Source organism: Oryzias melastigma, linkage group LG13 (assembly GCF_002922805.2).
Source record: "Oryzias melastigma strain HK-1 linkage group LG13, ASM292280v2, whole genome shotgun sequence".
Taxonomy (NCBI): Eukaryota; Metazoa; Chordata; class Actinopteri; order Beloniformes; family Adrianichthyidae; genus Oryzias; species Oryzias melastigma.
In genome coordinates, this window is record NC_050524.1 from 28,889,180 (window position 1) to 28,911,271 (window position 22,092).

General features: G+C 39.3%; 1 protein-coding gene across 4 annotated transcripts; it reads right to left on the reverse strand.

Moving 5' to 3' along the window:
• Positions 1-511: 511 nt before the first annotated feature.
• On the reverse strand, positions 512-12,698 carry atat1 (alpha tubulin acetyltransferase 1). 4 transcript variants are annotated; one of them, XM_024260273.2, is made up of 12 exons: positions 12,314-12,697; positions 11,389-11,449; positions 10,924-11,015; positions 10,796-10,853; positions 10,616-10,729; positions 10,039-10,140; positions 8,356-8,401; positions 6,815-6,889; positions 5,107-5,320; positions 3,272-3,357; positions 2,625-2,703; positions 512-1,235 (listed from the first exon to the last, which is right to left on the reverse strand). In XM_024260273.2, the coding sequence occupies exons 1-12, from the start codon at positions 12,403-12,405 to the stop codon at positions 968-970; spliced, it is 1,287 nt and encodes a 428-aa protein (XP_024116041.1). In that variant the 5' UTR covers positions 12,406-12,697; the 3' UTR covers positions 512-967. The 4 variants fall into 4 exon arrangements, with proteins under 4 accessions (XP_024116041.1, XP_024116072.1, XP_024116051.1 ...); XM_024260283.2 differs by lacking the exon at positions 512-1,235 and adding an exon at positions 1,953-2,099 and having other exon boundaries at positions 12,314-12,698; XM_024260304.2 differs by lacking the exon at positions 2,625-2,703 and having other exon boundaries at positions 1,049-1,235; positions 12,314-12,696.
• Positions 12,699-22,092: the final 9,394 nt, after the last annotated feature.

Consider the following 22,092-nt stretch of genomic DNA (forward strand, 5'->3'; position numbering starts at 1 on the left):
CCTCAAACTGGCACAACCAGAAGGGTTTCTATTTTTTTTTTTTGGAATGTGTACATGAAATTTTTGCTTCTTTTTAGGACATTTCTAAAAACAAATGCACCTGGAGACTCTGATTTGAAAGGTTGAAGTTAAGATCTTGTGTCCAACGAAACAGGAAGTGCTAGTTAAAAGAAAATGAGTAAATCCAGGAACTCTTGCCTCTAGAATGAGCTGATCAGCCTCAGCATTCACTTTTAACTGTTCTCGCAAGGGTTTATCCAACTGTGACTTTGAGACTCTCCCAACCTGCAGGACCTGCTTGTGACAAAGATCCTCAGCAGAAAGCTCAGATTTCCTCTGCTCCCTGTGAACATGAAGCTACCGCTCTGCTTTCGTTTGGGGACAATAGACAAAGAAACATTTTTTTTTAGAAAGTCTGGGTTTGCACATTTTTCTCAGACAGTTTCTTTGTTTCAGTATTTAGCAAAGGCCTGAAAACGAACGTAACGCAAAATGGAAAACTTTCTCAACATGAGGAAGGAATCCTGTTTTATTGTTTCTTTAGGAGCAGCTCCAGTTTGTGACAACGCAGAAAAAAATCTTTAAATATTTTCTTAGAACATTCTCTAAAATACCTGAGTTAGTTGTCTGTTTGGTTTTTTGTTTGTCTGTGAGCTGGACTAATCTCTGAGGATTATATTTTATGTTAACATTTTTTTTAAAATCGTCACAGTGTATAAACTGAAGAACAAAGAAATACATTTATAAAAACTCAAATCCATCCTTAGAGACTCCAATCACTTCATCAGTCTGTAGACGTGGAACACAAACAGGAAGAGGTCTTCACATCTCTGATCCAATAGAGTGTGCACAAAGCAGATCCTGAGCTCTGATAGCTGACATAACACTTCCTGTCACGTGTGAAAGCCCCCACAGGAGCAATTTCGAGTCCCACCCACTGCTTACAGGTTCAAAGCCCGGATCTGGATCACCAGGGCCGTGTGCTTCTGTATTCCTGCATGTGCTTCACCATCTGGGCCGGGGAGAAGGCCTGTCCAGGGGACCCCCACCAGCCCCGGCTTCGTCCTTCTCTCTCTCCCAGCAGCGCTCTGCAGTTTTCCGCCTCCGACCTCCGCTGGCCGTGCGGTACCTGGTTGTCCTCAGAAACGGACTCGGTCGAGTTCGAAGGCTTCCGTCTGCCGGTTAAGACGTCCGTCATGGACGGCAAGGGAAAAGAACCTGAGGAGATCGGGGACCTGCAGAACGGGGCAAGATGAGTCCCAATCACAAGGTGTGGATGGAGACACAAAAACCCATCATGGAGATCCAAACAGGAGTCTGAGACCACAATAAAAACCCAACCAAAGAGACGGGGAGGAGCGGTTTCTACCTCAGTCATACCGACTGTTTTCTATTTCATTACTGCACAGTTCTGCTCACAGCAATCTATGTGCAAACTGTACTCATATTATTAGGAGCAGGAATCAATTAAAAAATGTAATAAATCACAAATCTGGAAAAAAATTAATTGCGATTAAATTCCTGTGTAGTTACATATGTAATTCCGTGTAAATATTAATTTTATGCTGCAAAATTGAGTTTTTCCCCCCAAACTGAGCGTCTCTGCTCAGCAGATTTTGGTATTTTAGAGTTCTCTTCTCCGTTTATGCATATTTCTGTACACTGAAGTTTGGCTCAAGAATCTCCTTGGTGACCCAGTTCATCACCTCCTGAAAAGTTTAAACAGCACAAAGGAGAGCTGCAGTTAATCATCACTGTTAGGTTTAGTGCTTCAGGTTCTTTGGACATCACAGACACTCTGCAGGAACAGAAATGTTTCACATGCTGTACTTTTTGATTTCTGCTGCTCATAGATTCTTTTTTTAAAATTTCCACAAAAAGTGAAAATAAAAAGCTTTCATTTGCTTTCTCTCTGTACTGCTGGAACTCCACCAGCTTCTTTTTTTTTTAAATCTTTCTTCAGCTCAGTTAAGCGTGGAGCTGCTGACCTTTTCTAATGTCAAAGCTTCTTTCTGAGCAGCATTTTTGTGGCGGTGTAATCAGACACGCCGATGAAGATCAGGTATTGTGGAGGTGAGACGTCACAGAATCCCGTGGACCTGGAGGCCTCACAGAAAAACTGGTTTGTGTAACGCACACGGCAATTTACAACACTAAAAATGAAATACCATTTTACTAGTTTTTACTGAATAAAAGGTCTAAAAAATGCATATAGATTACTTAAAAAATCAAATATTAAAGGAAAATCCTTAAAAACATTATAGATCCTATATTTATATATTTAATTTGCAATTATTTAAAAAAAATGAATTGTTTCCCCCATTTCATTAAAGAAGTTCAAATGAGTAAAAATGATATTTTCCCTCCAACTTATGAAAGAGACAAATGAAAATATAAGCTCCTGGTTTAAGGCTTTTTCTAAACACATTTGAGTGAAAATAAGCTCTACTTTGGCAAATAGATAAGTCGTTGTTGAACTGGAATTTTGAAGTGTTCAAGGCAGAATGAAAAGTGGCGTCTGGACCTCCACCGTCCTGCATTCCGATGGCTTCACCCTCCGCCCTCCTCGACAGATGCCCGCCTGGCAGCGAGCTGTCATGTGTCCGGTGCTGCGGTGTGAATACCTGCTTTGGAGTGTGTGAATGCTGGCCGAGCTGTGTGTGTCTGTGTGCCCCCGAGTCTGATCTGGGATGGGCCTTAAACCTGAGAAAGCACAAGTGCTCACAGATGAGGACGAGAGCAGACTCTGGAGGAGCTCCTGATCGATCAGACGGTACACAGAAAAACCACACAAGAAAACAAAAACAAACTGATCCTTTTTTTTTCCCAGCTGAAACTGCTTCCAAACACTAAGTTTACCCTGATTTAAGAGCTTCCAGTAACTGTAAATTGAGAAACGCTCCTTTAGAGACGTTCTAGAGCATCTCCCTAAACATTTTAACGTGCCTAAAGCTTCACCGCTGAAGAAATGAAAAATTGGTAACGACCAATAAAGATCATTTTCCTTCTAATGCAAAAACAACCAAACAATCAGGATTTTTAAGTGTTCTTTTGGGTGATTTTTCTTTTCAAACTGCCATGAAAACATGGAGTAAACAAACTTCCCACAATGCAACGGGCACCTGCAGGCCGACAGGAAAAGTTGGGTGCAGTTTTTTTTAGTGTGCAGCATAAAAATTAAAAAAAATACTACAACATTTTTTTTACCAATATAATCGTCCTCCACAACAAAAACTGAAGTTTACTAAAGCATGAAGTGGCTCAGACTTACCTGGCAGGTGTTTGTCCAGCAGTCCGGCAGCTCTGCTGTCCATGTGCCGGCTGTACAGGCTGCACCGGGCAACCAGACTCTGCTGGCTGCCGCCGACCAGCGCAGCAAGGAGGAGAACAGAAAAGAGGAGGCGTAGGGAGGTGAGAGGGCATGGCGGGGCAACAAAAGAGGAGAAAGTGCAAAAGAAAACAAAGGGACAAAAACAAAAGATAAATAAAAAAGTATTTTAAATAACTGAAAGATAAACTGTTCAGTAATATGTTTAGATAAGATCATGAGGGAGAGAAGACACCATCTCAGCTGTCACCAACACTTCTCGTTGATTAATTGACAGAAGGTCATGGCAGCTGAACAACAAACGGGACGACACGTGGAGTTCAGCTTCAGCTTCTTTAATGTTTCATATATAAAAAAAAAGGCAAGCGGATACGGTCTGTGTTCAAGAGGGGAGAGCGGCGTTCTCTGCTCCTCTGAACATGGAGCAGCGGGGGATCACAGAGTCCTCCTCTAACAGGAGGAGCAGCTCTGATTCAGGGGAAGCCCAGCTCTGGTCTGTTAAGGGAACTGAACTCAGACGGCAGTGAAAGACAAGATGGTGAACATGGGAATGATCAAAAGAAAGAGATTGGATTATAAAGAGACAGGAAGAATGGAGGAACAAAATTATAAGGAATGACAGAGAAAAAAAGAGATGTCATTAGAGAGCAGGGAATCAACAGGAGACACAAAACAGGAAGTGATCTAAGAACTTCAAAATAAAAATTTAAAAAGTCATTCTATTATTTTACTTTGACATAAAATACAACCCACAATTCATAATTTTCTTTTTTTTATTTAACAGCTTTTATTAAAGGCAATTGAGTGAGAAATTAAAAGAATAAATTAATAAAATAAAACAACAGAGTTAAAGTATGATCAGTGAGGTTTTAATTAAATAAAATTAATAAAATCAATGGTATCTTCCAGGAAAAAGTAAAAAAAGAGAGACGACTAGTTTATATAAATGTATGTAGGAGAGAAATTGAAAATAAAATATATAAAAAATGAGATCAAAAAAAGAAAAATAAATCCATGAAAAGGTCCTAAACATCATAAATGAGTAAAAGTATTTTACATTATTAATGTTTTTTTTTATTTTAAACAATTTGAATGTTTATTATTTTTAAAGTAAAGAAAATAAATATTTTATACTGCAATATATAAAAAAATGTATTATGAAATAAAAAAGTGAAATAAATATTTTTAAAAAACACAACATAATTGTAGAAAAAAAAATCACTATTTTAATGACTTTCAATACACATACAATAAGCAATATATTACTTTTTAAAGAAAGTAATTTTACTTACTGAATTTATAAGTAAAGCCCTGAACTATTCTTTAACCTTTGGAAAAAATGTAGTAGAAAAATGTAAAAGTTTATGAAAAGCTAAATTTGTTTAAACTGATGTGTTAGAAGATAAAAGTTAAAATAATGTTCTTTCTGTATTTGGCTGATCTTCAGTTGCAATTTTAACTAAACTTATTGATTTATTTAAAGACTGTCAAATTAGTCTTATTAAAATCAGGGAAACTACATGTAGAATTTCTTCAAATCAATTTGTCTTTCGTATCGATTTCTAGTTTAACAGATTTTCCTATGAGTCAACATTCCTATAATATATCTAAATCCTTATTAACTGACTTTAAATATTTTTAAGTGATAACATTTAGGCCCATTAAAGCTCCATATATGTGTAATTTCTGATTAAAGTTACCCAGGGTGACACTGAGCCATGCTGCTAATTTATACTACTAAAGTCTGAATGAAGAGGGAATCGAACCCCGATCTCTACCTGCTGCGTCTTTCTCTGCCGCCCTCGATGAGGGCTGACTGACGGCTCTGGTTCCTGATTCCTCCAGGGGAAGACGGCACGGTGGACCGATGAAGTGCCCTGGTTGGGGACGATCCCACGCTCAGGGATGGGGAGCACTGGGAGGATCCCGACCGCTGAGGAGACTGGTGGGGAGCAAACGGCCACGGAGGAGTCCTCTGCTCCTGCCGTACCACTGGACAGAGAGGAAGACCGTCAGTTTCTAGAATGAGGACTTGAAAAGTCCCTCTGAAAGACAAAAAAACTAATGCTTAAGATGTTTTACAGCAGTTTAGTAAGGAAACAACAACTGCTGAACTGTCACAGATGCTAAGAAAAGGGCAAAAGGAGCAGAAAACGTTCATCAATGACATCACAATAATCTGCTAACAGTTCAAGGTGGAAGAAAGTGGAAGTTAGCTTAATGATTGGCTGAACGAAATAATAGCTAAAGAATTTAGAGGGTAAAAGTTTTCAAAAGAAAAGCTTTTGTTTAGCTGCTAAAGAGTAGAAAAAGAAACATTAAATTAGGATAAAACAACCAAGGAAAAAGGTCAAGAAGTTTCCAAATTTTCCTTACAGAGTATTAGTAAAGAAAATAAATGAAGAAAACTAAAAAAGAAGCTGAAATTTTCAGTGTACACTAGCTGGTTAATTTTGAAGATTTTGTATAGAAGTTATCAGCACTTAATTAACCATTCAAACAAACAGTTATCCAAAATTAGCTCAATAACTTGGAACAATGCTAACGTGATAGCTAAATGCTACATTAGCTAGTGCTATAAATATTTTTTTCAATTATTGATCACTTTAAACTCTGCAAAAGACATTTTAAAGATACTTAAAAGTGCATCAAGAGTTGAATAAATCATTTGATTTGAAATATTTTACAGCTGAACTGATTGACTGTATATAAAGAACTGGATCAAGCAAGTGTTACATCACCCATAGAAAGTGCCTCCAGCAAAATTAAGTAAATGCAGTCCCCATTTATACGCAATACGAGCGTCGCCATGTTAGAGCCAGATGATGGTGATTGGTCAGTCAACGTTTCTATGGAGATGACTTTCACCAATCACGAGTGAGCTTGTTCAAAGTCCATACCCCTTCCACTGAAAGTGGGCTTGGGAGGATATGTCAATGGAAGCTGGGGCCAGCAGGTCCAACATGCTTTTAATGAGGCATATGATTGTTTGTAACTAGAAAAACTTGCGATTAAGAAAAATATGAAAAAAAAATATGATTAGCAAGAAGAAGCTAAGGAAATGTATCAGAGCAACAATAGCTATTCTGACAAATGGAAAGACTGAGTAATAGCTATTTATTCCTCATTGAAGTCAATGAAATTGTGGCTTCTTGGTGCTAACAGGTACTTCCCATTTGGAATACGAGGGGGAGGAGTCACTTGGTTCAGTTCCCTATATACAGTCAATGACTGAAAGTTATTTTGGCTGAAAGTTTTGGGAGCTAGCCTTTCATTGTTAATTTTAATGGGAATATTTCAGAAATGATCAGAGGAAACCTGATACTTCTCCAGAACAGGATTGACATATGTTTTCACATCGTTGTAAATCCTCAGCTCGAGTCATAAAGCTGTCTAGTTCGACTGCTCTGATGCAGGATGTGCTGCATCCATCCCCCCATTTGTCTCCTTGGTTGAAGGCTCAGTTTAGCTCTGTGAGTGGCTCACCTCCTCTCTCCATTAAAGAGTAAGGCTTGATCTCTCCGTCTGGCTTTTTGGGGGGAGTCTTCCTCGGCTGGACCGCTGCGGAGGGGAACACAGAACAGAACAGTCGGTCGTAGAGTCCAGCTGCTCCGAGTCTCGGTTCTACCCTAAACCCCATTTTATAGAAGACAGACAGGACTTTCGGGTTGAAGCACGTGTAGAGATCCTTTCAAAGGCTCTCCAGCCTCAGATGTGTGGCTTCACAGACATTCAGACAGAGTAAGTTCATGTAAATTCATCAACATTTACATCAAACAACAGGGGGCAGCACGATATCTGACAGTCTATTTTTTCCTCCAGCCATTCGAGGCCAAAAATAAACACGTCCAGGATGTGAGCATTAAAGACAAATCACCTGGAAGTGACATTTAAAGTCCAGCTTATCTGTGACTGCTTCCTTTTTTGAGGGAAAAAAAGCTTAAAAGGTAAAAACAAAAAAGTTTTTAGGCCCTAAAGGCAAATGTTTGACTCTGAAAGTTCATCTTGGGCTTTTAAAGCTTCAGGCGGTCTTTTTGTTTCAGTTTAAACACTGGGTTTATGTTTCATGTGGAGAAGGAAACCTCAACGTTTCTCCAGCTGAATCTACATTCAAAAACAGAGGAAGAAGAAAAATGGATGCCCCGTTTGTATTCAAGGCTTCTGACAAAAGACAGGAAGCTGTAGATACAGAGGATGCATGTACTGCAGCATCAGAGGAGGTCCGTGATGCTGCAGAGGTTTGTAGAGTCCAGCACAAAAAAACAACTGGACGGAAGCAGGGCATTCTGCACACTCCGCGAACCATATTTCAAGTTTGTGTATTCATCCTCATTTATCTTTTTCCATGAGCAGTGCAAGCTTTTTGAGGGGTTTTTTTTCAGAGCGCACTCCTGCGGCAGAACAAACAGAATGTCTTCTTGGCTGAGCTCACAATAGGTTATCAGTTTGCACCTCTGCTGCAGGAGTATGCTGCACGGAGCAGAAGCAGGCAGATAGTGGGGTTTGGAGGGGGCGGGGACTAACATATTTCTAGAATGTGCAGGTGAATAAAACGATGAGAAGGAGAATAAACCTGAAGCGTGATGAGGAGGAAGATGTAGGAACAACAGGAAGGGAAAGGTGTTAGAAAAGAAGAAGAGTTCTTACAAGAAGCCGTGCGTCCTCTGATCCGTCAGAGGACAGGGGGCGGAGCCTGTCAGGGTTTGGTGAAACAAAACACTTTGGTATGCAGAAAAAGAAGAAGAGCAGCAGTTCTGGATTCTGTCAACTACAAACATTTTCATGGAGGGAAACGTAAAATAAAGGTTTTGATTCATAATCACAAGAAATGCATGAATGGAAATTTAAACGGCAGAAGTTGAGCAGCGTGCCAAATGCTGGCGAGATTCCCTTCAAAACACAAACAAACCCGATGGCGTGATAGTACAACAACAGCTGGAATGTAAACTGTAGAGCGAGGCGAGGCGGGGAGGGCATGTTAGGGACCGCCCCAAACAAAAACCCCTGACATAGTGGGGAACACCTACCTGCTCTGTTGAAGAAGAAGTCCTCAAACACCACAAAGTTGTTGACCTGCACAGATGAAAACAGACGCACTGAGATGCTGGCTCAGCAGAAAAAGCTGCAGATATACCCCCCTGCTGCTGTGGAGACCCCCTGTGCAACCTGGGCGTGCCTGCACACCTTCACCCAGAAACCGGACAAACAAGTTGGATGAATTCTGTGCCAAGAGTTCCAAGAAGAAACACCTCCCTCTTACAAACCAACCCTGGAGGTTTTCCTTTTCTTGGAAATCCGAGGGCTTCCATGCCAACAGCATGGCGTTTTGTTGTTTATCACAGGAGGGGATCTGTGTGGGAAAGACCTCTGTGACGTGGGGAGGATCTGCTGTGTTTTCCGATCAACCTCTTTTGTTTTTCTTCACTAATGATTTTAAAAAGTAAAACTGCATTTCAGCATGACTAACGACATTCCTTGCAGATCAGCATGAAGAAAGTGAACAATCATCACACACTCGCAGAACAATACTTCTTTTTTTAAGATCTGATCAGGAGGTTCTACTGCAAAAACTGGAAAATGAACCAGAATAATTAGCTGAGCTTCAGCTTATTGATGGTACATCAAATTAGTTAAAACTCACTTCTAGTTAAGTAATCTGTGTACAAGGATTGTGAAACGGAGAAAAGGTTTATTAATTTGAGCACAGAGATTGCTAAATCAAGAGAACAGAGTATTAATTTGAGTCCACGAGAGAATGGTTTCATCAATCTGGATGAATTGATGGATTGTTCATTTAACAAGTTCTGTAGGTGCAGATTTACAGGTTCAAATCCCCTTTGGTTTAAGACTTGGGGGCATAAGGAATTCAATCTGTGATAAAAGAAAAAAAAACAACTGCAGCTAAAGGAAGAAACATCTGAGTGACTTTTGAATTTTAAACATATAAATAATTCAGATTTTCTATGTTTAAAAAGATACATTTGATGCTTGGATGGTTTTTTGTGATCTGTGCAGCTTACTCTCTTCTGTAACTTTGTTTTAAAAAAGCAAATTTTTCTAAAAATATTCTGAGACGTCACATGCTTTCGCCATGTTCTCTTAAGTAACTGTGGGTAATGATTCACATTGGGTCTTAGGGTAATTATTACAGGTGTACAGTAGCACAAACATGACAGATTAGCAACAAACATAAGGATGAGATAAGGAAAAGGTGAGTGAAGGAGGAACATCTGGAAGAGCCTGAAGGTGGGAGCGGAGAAGCGAGGACATCTAGTGGCAGAGAAAGGTAACAACAGCAGAGAGAACTCAGAGATCAAACTCTTCAGAAACAACTCAAACCTGATTTGTGCCTTCAGCTCCAGCCACAAAAACATCCACATCCATCATCTATCTTGCAATTTAAGTCATCTCTAAATTGGCCTCCAGCCCAAGTGGGGCTCAGCAGCCTGTGGTTTATTGCTTCACTTAAAAGGAACCAGGAAGTCTACCAAACCACATCTGAAGCTCCACTTAGCATCCCACTGCTCCTCATCAACATCTGCAGCTTCCTCGCCACCAACCCACAGCTCACTCGCTCACTCACTCACTCACTCAGATGATTCTTCTCTTATAGAAGAATAAGTGTGTGACGTTATGGGAACTACATCTGAAGATCTGGGTGCTCCTCTGAACCAGCCATTAACGGGCAGAGCAGGGAGGTGGGTCCGTACCTGAGGGACGTTCTGTGTCAGGGAGTAATGCTTCTCCAAAAAGGACAGCAGCTTGGGTGAGGGCCGGTCGTACGCCATCCGCCCCGGCTCTACGTTCTTATGCTGTGACATAAAGAGATGTGACGTGATGATGTGATTGATGTCCTCTCGTGTTTCCAGAGAACTTTTGATCACTAGAAGTTTTATGACAGAAAATCTCTGGTTTCCAGGGTGAAAGGGAACTAAAATCTTTGCTGGATTTTCTGCTATGTTGTTTCAAATGTCTAATGCTAAAACAGCTCCTGTGAATGTTCGACCACAAAGCCAGATTCTTGGAATGGAAGCATCATCTGCCTTCAGGAAGCTGTTAAAACTGTTCTAGGTTTTTAAATTCTTTTGAAACGGCTCATAAATCAGAATTAAAACAAAGGTTTCTTTTAAATGTTGGGATTAAAATGATTCAAGAAACTTCAATGAGTAACTCTGACCAAAAAAATAAAAAGTTACCATTTCAGTGGAGGAAATATGACCGACCTCACATCCATAAAACAGTTTTAAGATCGATTTTTTTCACTTGGAAACTGAAGGCACACTTCACCTGCAACATGAAGTTGAAGAGCTCCAGCCCGTAGCCGTGCCTCTGCAAGTTCTCTGCAATGTAGAAGTCGAGGACGCACAGCGGCTCCGCCTCCACGTGCACGCCTTGCCGGTCCTGCACGATAACAAGAGTCACTGCAGGACCAGGAACCAGAGGAGTTGGGAAGAATAAGAGACTCACCAGCAGGAATAACTTCTTATGGCCGACCTTCAGGAAGCCCATGACGGCGCCTCGCCCGCTGCAAACATGAGACATGTGTGACAACAGCACGGAAGGGGGAGGAGCTTAGTGGATGGAGTAGGACGCACCCGCTGCTTTCGCCGTCCTTCAGGAGGTACAGCTGGTGCCGCTGGGTTTGCAGCTTTGAGGCGCTGGTCACCGCCGCGGTCAGCTGCTGCGCCTGAGGGGACCGCACAGATGACTTATGACATTCCAACAATTTCCAAGCCTGGATTTCTACACTTATGAGCTAAAAACTGGACTTTTCAAAGAAATTCTGTAATTCCCAGTCAATCATCTTTTAATTCCCATTTTACTTTTAACGTTTAGTCAAGGTTTTGAAGCTCATCCTAGTTTTCCTTATAGCTTTGAAACGGATCAAATGAACTTCTTTAGTTTCTTTGCATAACAACATCACAGATGATCATACTCCAGGTTGTGTAAACACATGGCTCCTATTCTATAGAGGCACTGGACCAAAGCTGTTTTGCTGCTTATTTGATAAATTAGCTCTGAGGAGTTGACATCCAGCTATCACGCCCCTGTGCACTCACCTTTGCTGAGGCTTTTCCCAACTCGTCGATAACCGTAGCGAGGTTTGCCTGAAGATCAGGCCTGGTGGAAGGACAGAGAAGAAAAAACAGCCGGAAATTTAGAAACGCTGCAAAAAGCTTGAGATTTTCACTTCACTTGCCACTGCAGATGGATGAACAAATCAAACGAATTTTTGAATTTTCAAAGCAGAACTTTGCTTTTTTTTAACAGTTTCAGTCAGACCGGGCATGTCAATGGATCAACATATTTACAAAACTTTTTGTAAAATACTCATAAATGTAAAAAAGTACCATAAAACATTAGACTTGGATGCCAAACACAAACTTGTGTCTTAATGACTTGATACCTGTTTTAGCATGTCAAACATGTTCAAATCAGGGGAAAATATGCCCAAAAAGCACAAAATTTAACCTCTTATTAATCAAATCTGTCCAATGAAGTTTGAATTCTATTATAAAACACAACACGTATGAATGTATCCTCAGTATAAACTCTTTTGGAAAATAAATTGAGGTTAAAAAAGGAACTTGTTGGAGAAAATTGGGGCTAACTTCATGCATAACGCCCTCTAGTGGTAACTTGGAGAACTGACTTGGTGCACATTTGTTTAGAAACTGTAAACTTCAATAAAAATGAGTGCCCTGACCCTAAACTGTGACGTAGAAGATGATGACAACAACACAGAAAAGCTAAAGGCTGTTATCAAAGATTCAAAAAACCTCAATTAATGCACAGATGCATTAAAAAATAATATATATTAACTGTGTATGGGGTTAAAACGTTTTAATTCTTTCACAGTTTTAATAATGTGTATGATAATTGGCTATTTATATATATATTTTAGGGGATTTATAGCAGGACGGGGCGGTGCTACATCAAAACATGCTAACAACAAAGACAACCGGCATCCTCACACCCACCCACCTCCTAGCCGTCCACCGGCCCGCTACGAGATTCTGGTCAAGAACGGATATCCGTTCGGTGAATATTTGGTTGATATCAAAGGGAAACTCCATCGTCCGGTCCGGTCCTGACCGGAGCCCTGACAAACAGCTCACACGGAGGCTCCGCTAGCAGCAGTTTGGCAGTTCTCCGGCACGCAGAGACGTCCACTTCCGCCGCGACGGACCAACAGTGACCGGCGGTGGACCTCCGAACCTCAGCAGGTTTGGAACGAAACGAGCAGCGGAGAACGAGGTTCTGACAGAGTAGCAGGTCCGGCATTTACAAGCTTGCCATTGTATCCGCCGGGTTCAATTTGGGTTCGCGTCGTCAACGCGCAGGCGCGTCCAGGTGGGGCGGAGTCTGGAGAGCTATACCGGACCTTTTTATCCAACATCTAAAAGAGGACAAAGTAAACACTTTTTCGTAGTTTATTTCAAATATCTTAAGTATTTTCCCTTAATTTTAGGGGAAGAATTTGTATTTGTATTTGTACCGGAAAAGATGTGGTTGTTTATTTTATTAACCACAGCATCATCTAACTCTGCCTATAATGCTAGTCATGTTTTGATCAAATTTCATTAGTTTTAAACCAATCAAAGTCACTAAAAAGCTATGGAACAAATTTAATGTTTACTTTTTTTTCAACTGCAGCATGCTTTTCCTTAAGTAAAAAGTGACAAACTGATTTAATGTTGGGCCTTAAATTTATTCAGATTTTACTGTGGAGAATCGTGTCAACTAGAGGTCAGTGATCACTCAAATTTGCTAATCAGGAAAACTACCTGCGAAAATTTCAATGTGGGCCCCATATGGTTTACCTTTGGGCTGAATTGGTGGGCCTCAGGTGGGTTTGTCCACGTCTACCATGGTGGCCCCATGGTGTTTGCCTACATTGGCTTGGGTTTGGACTCAGTGGGGCCACCACACAAGTGGGGCCACCATGGAACCCGCAGACAAACCCACCATTTCAACCCAAAGGTAAACTGAATGGGGCCCCACATTGAAATGTTCGCTGGGTAGGATTCTGCAGCATGTTGGCAGACTCAGCACATTGCTAGTTACCCTAAATAAGATGGGATGCCTGAGGAAGTTCTGGAATCTGCTCCCCAAAAAAGGTGAGACTCTATACTTTTCCCCATGACAGTTTTGTTCAGAAGGTTCATTTGTCTTTACCAATCAAGACAAACACTTTTTAAAAATGTCACTTTTGTTTTGGAAAATGTTATGTTTGGAGCGAAAGCAGTTTGCATCAATCAGCGTCAAGCGTTTTAAGTTAACATTTGCCAGGGGGCAGGAATAATTTCAGGCTTGACTAAACTGGGTGTATGTGAGGACTCCCAGTTAGTAATTCTATACACTGCACACTTAATTTTGCTTCCCAGAGCTGCCACGTGATGGCACTACAGGCCTACACATTCTGAAGGCCGACTGCAGGATCCAATCCTCGTGGTGGTGCTCAGGTTCATCAGTCAGTCAGGCATGCATTGAAAGTTTACATTTTCCACAGGAGGACTGAGGGGAGCCAAAGCAATCGTAGTTTTTCTCTAAACCTCCAATTAAACCATGACGATGCAGTTCGTGACTTCAACAGGAAGCATGACAGAGTTCCCCTCTTTGTCCCTCTTAAAGCTGGCAAAATATTGATAGTCTTAAAAAAACAACAGCCAAGAGCTGCTGCAAGAATAGAAATGCCTTCATTCAAGAGTGGATGGAAGGAAACCCAGAGCTGATCAAAACTGTACTTTTAGAGACTTGTGATTTGTGAACTTGTACCTATTTACTTCCCCCTCCAATAATTGTATCCTAATTCTTAACAAAAGTGTAAAGTTTGGGTTTTTTCTTAAATATGTCATAATTCACTTTCTGATGTGAACCAGTGGCATGTCAAAGGCAGATGAAACCGTTTTGGACAGATTTGACTATTGTAACTCTTGCTAATAACCAAGTGAAGCTAAAAGTATGCCCACAAGTGTCCAGGTCATCATCCAAACTCAAGCTGCACTACTTATTTTTATGAGTTCTGCTATAAAAATGATGACTGATGAGCTAAACATTTTTCAAGTTCAGTTTACACGCTCATTGAGTCAGACCACATCAGGTCAAACCATTGCGAAGCAGTCTCCAAGTGGAACAAGCCTATGCACAACTCATGTTGCAACAAACCCGACGCAGGAACAAACAAGTGCGGTTTACTCCCGGAACAAGGCAAGAGACCACAGTTTCTTTCTACCTGGTTTCACCCAGCCCGCCTCCGCATGTCCGGCCCTCCTCCAGGTTCTGCAGGCTCCACCCAAAAAGGTGCTCTGCAGCAGGTTTTCAATCCTGCGTTGCCTCATTATCCAAAGTTGCACAATCCTGGTGTTTCCTTCTTCCACAAAGCTTTCACAGCATTCATCCACGTGGCTCTTGTGGCGACGGAAGTCACCCGTAAATCCTTGGAATGTTCCGTGGTTTCATTTCCTTATCTTGCTCTTAGTGGCCTCATCTTTTGCGTTATTTGATGAACAATTATCAGAGGGAAAAGACTCACCATCTGGAATTTGATTTGGGGTTCAAAACTCTTCATAAGTAAGAGCTTTGATGTATGTCCAGTGTGAAAGCTTCTTCTGTTGCATGTTTGTGCTCTGGATCATCACAGGAAGTGTGACTTAGATAAACTGTCTTTACTGTAAGTGCTGGTTTGGGCCTTCCTGCACAAAAACATTATGGCATGAATTATTTAGCAGCTTTCTTCTATAGACACTAGAACATAAAAGATAGTAAATTAATAACATGTTAATAAATAGTTTTGAACTAAATTCAGCTAAAATAAATGTATATAAATAGAATAAATTCAAGCTGAAATAAATATAGAATGAAGGAACATTTTGTGACACTAGGGCCTTTTATTCTCTCTGACTAGGTAGATTTAAGCAAAAAAGATGGTGGACGAATGAGAGCAGGGAAGGAGAAGTGTTCAGATGGTTTTCTGTGCACAGTGCAGGTTTTCCTGTGTCAAAACAATGTCACATTTATAGAACCAACTCTTAGATGCTGCAGATCAGTGAATTTGATAAAAATATTGCCAGAGTCATGTATGCATACAAACCAGAAGAGGGAAGGAAGCTAGAAAGTAAAAACAACAAAATAACATAAATACATTGCAAATAATAACATTCAGATTGAAACAAATTAGAAGGGTTTTTTTTTTCTTTTTTTTTTGAGGATATTGTGAATAGATTTGTGTTTTTCATTGAGGTAAAAAAGACAGACATCTCTTTTTTCCCTTTTATCTTCTGTACAAAGCTAAGTGAAAGAGATGTGGGGTTTTCCCCTTCCTGTCCTTGAATAACCTATGTCATCGCTGGGCTGAAACCTGTCTCTTCATGTGGCCAAATGAAGGTTTCTTATACTGAACCAATTCTGTTTGGAAGACTTGCCGCAAAATCAGTGACACTCATAGTCATCTTCCAGATCCAGTCACTAATCTAAACTCCCCACAGTGGTTTGGGTTCTGACTTTGTTTTTCTTGTTGGATCCCTGCTCCAGTGGCTCGTGAGTAGCTGACACATCTCTGTCTGAGTATGCTGCTGAGATCCGGGTTGTGGTCCTGGCCTTGCGGCATTACATGGTAAATGGCGTATACTTGTATAGCGCTTTCTACCCTCCTTTGAGGGCCCAAAGCGCTTCACAGTCACAGACCCATTCACCCGTTTACGCACACATTCACACAGACGTGTGAAAAATCGGAAATAAAAAAATGAAAAAAGAACAGTTTATTTGTTTTTGATTTTAAATTGGAAAGCGAAAAAAAAACGATTTTAAGTTGAAAAACAAATGAACGAATGATACATTGTGGAGAATGCTTTGAAGTTGGAAGGAATTCAGGTTAACTTTGAAGCATTTCAACATTATCACTATTGGAGGATGAGGAGTTTCACTAAGTGAACTTGTGGTCGATGAAACAATTCATAGTAGATATTGGTTGATTTTAAGCCATCCAATTTGATCCAATTTACTGACCCAAAATCAATCCAGTACATCTTTAGCCAAAACTTCAAGAAGTGTACCTCAGAGATCAATACCACCTCCTGAACAGTGCAGATGAAGTTTTCCAGATTCTTTGTATTTCTTGCAAGATAATCAAGTGTAAGTTAGATATGCATACAAACAAGTAAACAAGAGTTGATGACAAATCCATTAAAATTTTTGTTTCATAAAATTTGGCCCACTGTTGTTTTTCTTGTCAAAATATATACAAACAGAACATTATTAAAAAACATCCTACCAAACTTTATGGTCACATTTCTTTGCAAATTCAGTGTTTGTAGGCATTGGACTGTAATCATGGCTTGATCATCTTTGGCTGCCATCACATGTGTTGTCCGCTGTGACGCTCTAGTCAAATAAACATACCAAGCCTCAATCCAAGTGGTATTTTTTCTAAATCAATTTAATCGTTTTATTAATTTATTTTATTTTGAAACAGTTTTTTAAGGGTATAGGTCGATTTGGTTAATAACTTGCCTCAGACAGATTGATCTGGTTGAATTTTTGGAAAGTGAATTGATTCATCAGTTAAGTTGATTAATCGCTACACCCCAAATGTTTTCATGGATCTCGCTGGTGGTGCAAACTGTTCCCACAAAAAGGAAATCATGGGCTTGTTCAAAATTTTCTGTTGTGCAGAAACATACACAGTTAGCTTTCACTAGAACTTCCTAAAAACTGCTCCCACACCATAATCCCCCCTCCACCAAACTTCAGTCTTGGTACAATGCACTCAGAGAGGTTTTGTTGTCCAGGCAACTACTAAACCCAAACTTGGCCATTAGGATGTCTGACAGAGAAGGTATTATTCATCACTCGAGAGAGTTTCCACTGGTGTTTTACACCATTGCAGATACTTTTCTGTAATGTTACTTTGTAATGCACTTGACAGTGCGGACGATGGAAACCTATTTCATGAAACATCCTGTTCTTTATTTGTGATTGTTCAGAAAGTCAACCAGCTCTTCGCACTGCATGACTCCACATCTGCTGACCCCGTTCCGTCAGTTTACACGGCCTACCATTTTGTGGCTGAGTCGCTGAACAGGTGATGTTGTGTCACAGCATCGCTCTGGAGTTCCTTGAGAGCAGCCCTTTACACATGTTTGTAGAAGCAGTCTGAACGCTCAGGTGCATTGTATAAATGTTTCTGTGATCAATAAAAGGATGACCTGAATGACTGAATTGAATAGAGAAAAAACTCTGCCAGTATGTCAGAATAATTTATGTTAAAATGAAAGTGTAAAATTCTGATAGCTGATGACTGTTTTGTTTACATTTTTAACAAGTCTCCCAATTTGATAAATATCTTACCCTTCATGTATGAAGCTGTGTATCAACTGGCTTTGAATGAAAAAAGGCTTCTTCTTTAGACTGCACCAAGCTGTTCTCGTATATCTACGCATTATCAGAACATTTATATTTCTAAAAAATGTTAAAAGCAAGAAATTTGTTCTAGCTTAACATAATATGTGATATTAATATTTGTTTTTCTATTTTTAACTTAACTTTATATAACCCTTCACACCGTATTTGATACAGGCATTTCTGAGAGTCCTATCTCAATAGTATGATCCAAACTTTCCCTAAAAACCCATTCTATATTACTTGTTCTATGTAGTTCATCATCAATCCACTAAGGCTAATAGAAGGGCTTTTTTCAAAACGGCTGCCCCCATGAAATCTCAAAAACACTTTTGTTGGGAAAAGTTTAGCTAATTGTCAAAATGTTAACACAAGAATCACACATCTATCTTTTTTAATGAGTACTTGCTGTATTCAAATAACCAAAAATGTATTAGTTCTTAACAATACAGTTACATCATATTAAAAATGTGTGTATCAAATTTGAGACAGTGGGTAAGTTAAGCGCTTTTTTCTGAATAATCATCTCAATATTTTTGCACCTGAAACTATGTTTTTTGAAAGCAAAAACTTACTAAATCACCAAATTTATCATAATTAATATTATTTTAATAGTAAATGATCATGGAAAATGTTTTTTGTGGATTTCATCAAAGAATAAAAAAAAAAACATTTCAATTCCCTCAAAAAATTGAATTTTCTGACAATTCTTCAAAATGGTGGGCTTTACAGGGTTAAGATTTGGAATTTGTGAGACACAAATGCTTTAAAACCTGCACTCTTCTGGAAGAAATGTTTCAAATTCTCACCAGGGTGACTGATGTTGTTCATCTAAGGAAGATGGAGGTGGTTGGGGGGTTACAAGCTGAGCTGGGACTTCCTTTCTGACTGTAGAGAATCAGGTCTGTATTTGGAGGAAGGGGAAATGCCTTTTTTGTGGCTTTTGTGTTTTAGAAACAGAAACAAGTTGACAAGAAGATGGATGAATTGAAACAACAGGGGAGTTTTTCTTTACTTCTCTCCCTATTTAAATCTTAAGGTCAGAGGCCAAGGTGTGAAAGTGGGGAGCAGAATTGCTAGGGTGGGCAGTTTTTGGAAAATACAGATCCTGTTTCACTTCCTTCCCTTGAGGTTGCCAGGTGTACTCCCCTCCCACTGAAGTGAAGTTCGTCACTGGAAAAGGAAGTTTGTCATTCTCTCTGAAAAGCCATGCTAAATGGGGTTATGAGACTTTCTCTGCCCTGTTGTTTTTAGCCCACCCAGTCAGAGAACCTGGTAAATTTTTGAATCTGAAAAGAACCAATTTAATCCTCTTTTAAATCTATCTGATCAATGTTATATATGTTCAGAGCACAAATATATTTTGCCATGATTCAAACTGCTTAGGTTTAATGTGATTGATCACATTTCTCCTCCTCTGAAGCTCTTCGTTTGTTACTCCTCCTAATGAGATGCTCTAAATAAGTAGTCTCTCACACAACAATCAGTCATGGTGTACCACAGGGCTCTGTTCTTTTACCCATGGTCTTTAGAATTGTATTCCATCAAGAAACTATAGATAGCAGAGCAAACGTTTTAATTGTTATGCTGATAATAACCAGTTTTTCTTATCTTCTGACCAAGGAAATGTCTCTCAGAAGTTTAAGGAGAGGATGTTAGGGATTTCAAGCATGCCTTAAAGATTCAGTTTTCATGAACTCTGATTTTCTTTGAACTCAGAAAACACAGGTTGATTTGGGACATGAGCGCTTCAAGGATTTATTCTTAAAAGTTACAAACAGACAAGACCGCATTGATTCAGTCTCCATTTCTACTGTAGGGAACCTTTTCTAAAATAAAATTTGACTCTTAATTTACACCTAAATCTGTCTTCTTTCAGCCTCATAATATTTGTAAAATTACTAACTTAATATGTCAGATAAATACCAATAAGTTATTTTATGCCTGTGTTACTTCAAGTTAAGCCTGTTGTTACTGTTTACTGTCATGTTGTTTTAAAGCTTTCAACAAAAGCACTTACCTGATTGAAAATGCTGCAACATTTGGAAGAAAATATCACATTTTCCAAATATTAGCTACACTTTGTTGGCTGTCAAACAGAAATAAGCTCTTTCACAAACACATAAAACCTATCCACAAGCTTTAAGATGTTTCTATGGGTGGCTGTGGTGCAGTGGTAGGGCGGTTGACTCCTGATTTGATGATTCAGGGTTCGATTCTTGCCTTGCTCGCACATGTGTCGAAGTGTCCTTGGGCAAGACACTGAACCCAAGAGGAAGGTTGGTTCCAGTGATCGGCTGCAGATCCACCACCAATGTGTGTGAATGGGTGAAGGGTCTGTAACTGTAAAGCGGTTTATTTTTTTCTAGTGCTCCTCCAGGCTTCTCCTCCCTACTGTTATAACATGTCAGAGCATCTACAATCTCCCACTTGTGAGGGGCACACATTGTGTCCTTAGTTTTGGTTTATTTTCAGTTATGTTTTCGTAGTCTTTGAAATATTCGGTTTTCAAGCTTGTTTTTCTCATTATCCCAGTCTCACTTAGTTTAATTTAATAATCATCCACCGCTGTTTTCGTTTCCGTTATTCATCCTTAGTGTGTTTAAAGGCTTGATTTTCACTTCATCCCTGTCGGATCATCTGGTTTTTCACCCTTTTGTTGCTACCTCAGCTTTTGGTCTTGTTGTGTTTCAGTTTCAAATTATTAAATGTTTACTCTAATAAGCTTAGTCTCCTGCATTCTGGGTCTTAAACCACCAGTTCTGGATGAAATAATGGTTTTATAACAATCAAAAAACTTTTAGCTACAACTGATGTTTGTATAGAGAAACTATGAAAAACTAAGAGTTTAAGCAAATAACGAACTTCCACAAAACAGAACGGTTTATGAGTTACTGTGTAAAGTCAATACAGATCACTTTCTCAGCAGTGATGATTTAGGGTTGTAAAAGAAGTCCATCTATAACAAATTTTGTGTGTTCACCAGTCAGTTAACACTGCATGTATAGACGCAAGCACAGACAATAACTCACACCAGACTTAACTGATTACAGATCCTGGGACAGTCAGGGGTGGAACTCTTGGGCAACAGTTGTAGTAAACCTCAGCCTTATCTTTGCTTACAAAGCAGTCCTCTGTGAAGCATTGACAACAAAAGCCGTACAGTTGTGTTGTTGCGCTGAAAAAGACTAAATGCCTCTGCCGCCCCAGGCTGGTGAAAGTGTCATCTGAGATAGTATGAAAGTCTGCTTGTCTCTCACAGACAAAAACAGGCTTCATGGGAATTTTCAAGAAACCAGTGAAACTCCTTGCAGCCCAACAGATACAGGAAAAAAATGTAAAAAATGAACCCAACCTGCTGCGTTAGGCTTTTGTGGCTTATCAAATTCAGAGTATTTATGACTGGGGAACCAAGAGTCCTACAAATTTGTTTTGGATTTCAACATTTAAGGAAGTTTAATGTTAATACACTGTATATATATATATATATATATATATATATATATATATATATATATATATATATATATATACTCGTTGATAACATGTTTTTGAACATGTTTTTTAGTCAGTTCAAACATGTGTATCATTGCGGGTTCCTCAAAGTCATGCTGGTACAATTCACTCAACCTTGTCAAATGAGCCAATTTACATATATACTATATTTTACATCCTGTTTGAAAGGTAGCAGGCAGAAGCACTGATTATCAAAGCCTGCCCCTTCATTTTTTTTCATAAACTGACCCTTACAATATTGGAAAGATTTAATAATAATCAGAAATTAAATTTCATTACAATATTCTTTATCAAGAGAATATACATAGAATAATAACCACAAGCATAAAAATACACACATACTTTTTTTAAATTAAACACAGTGTTTTGTCTACTTTTGTATATATTCAATGGATGCTGTTATTATACATATAACATAATTTTTTTGGTATTTTGCCCATGTTATACATTTATAACTTTTTTTAAACAAGTATATATTATTGCATTGTTTATGTCCCAACCCTAAGTTGTTCCACAGTTTTACTCCACATACCTACACACAGAATTCTCTCCTTTTTGTGCATATTATAGGTGATTGAATTTTCCTCTTCCATGTAATTTATAAGAATCATCTCTCACTTTAAATAGTTTCTGAATAATGTATGGTAATACATTGTTATATGCTTTATGTATTATTTTGGGCTGTTTGATCATTTATAGGATCCTGTAATTTTAATTATTTGGACTGTTGTTTAGTCTGCTCTAGGTGTCCTACTTTATATCTGCTCGTTGTTGTAACATGTATAATGGGTGTAATGAGGATTGGTAATTATTTCCCCATACTTCATTACAATGTAAGGTAAGGAAGT

Bases quoted from the DNA above. Each gene is read 5' to 3' on its own strand.
- atat1 (XM_024260273.2), bottom strand. From the start codon at position 12,405: ATGGAGTTTCCCTTTGATATCAACCAAATATTCACCGAACGGATATCC. The intron at 10,141-10,615 runs GTGAAGTGTGCC...TTTATGTCACAG, and splicing joins TCTTCAACTTCATGTTGCAG to CATAAGAACGTAGAGCCGGG. The intron at 3,358-5,106 runs GTAGAGATCGGG...GGTCGGCGGCAG, and splicing joins GGCAGAGAAAGACGCAGCAG to CCAGCAGAGTCTGGTTGCCC.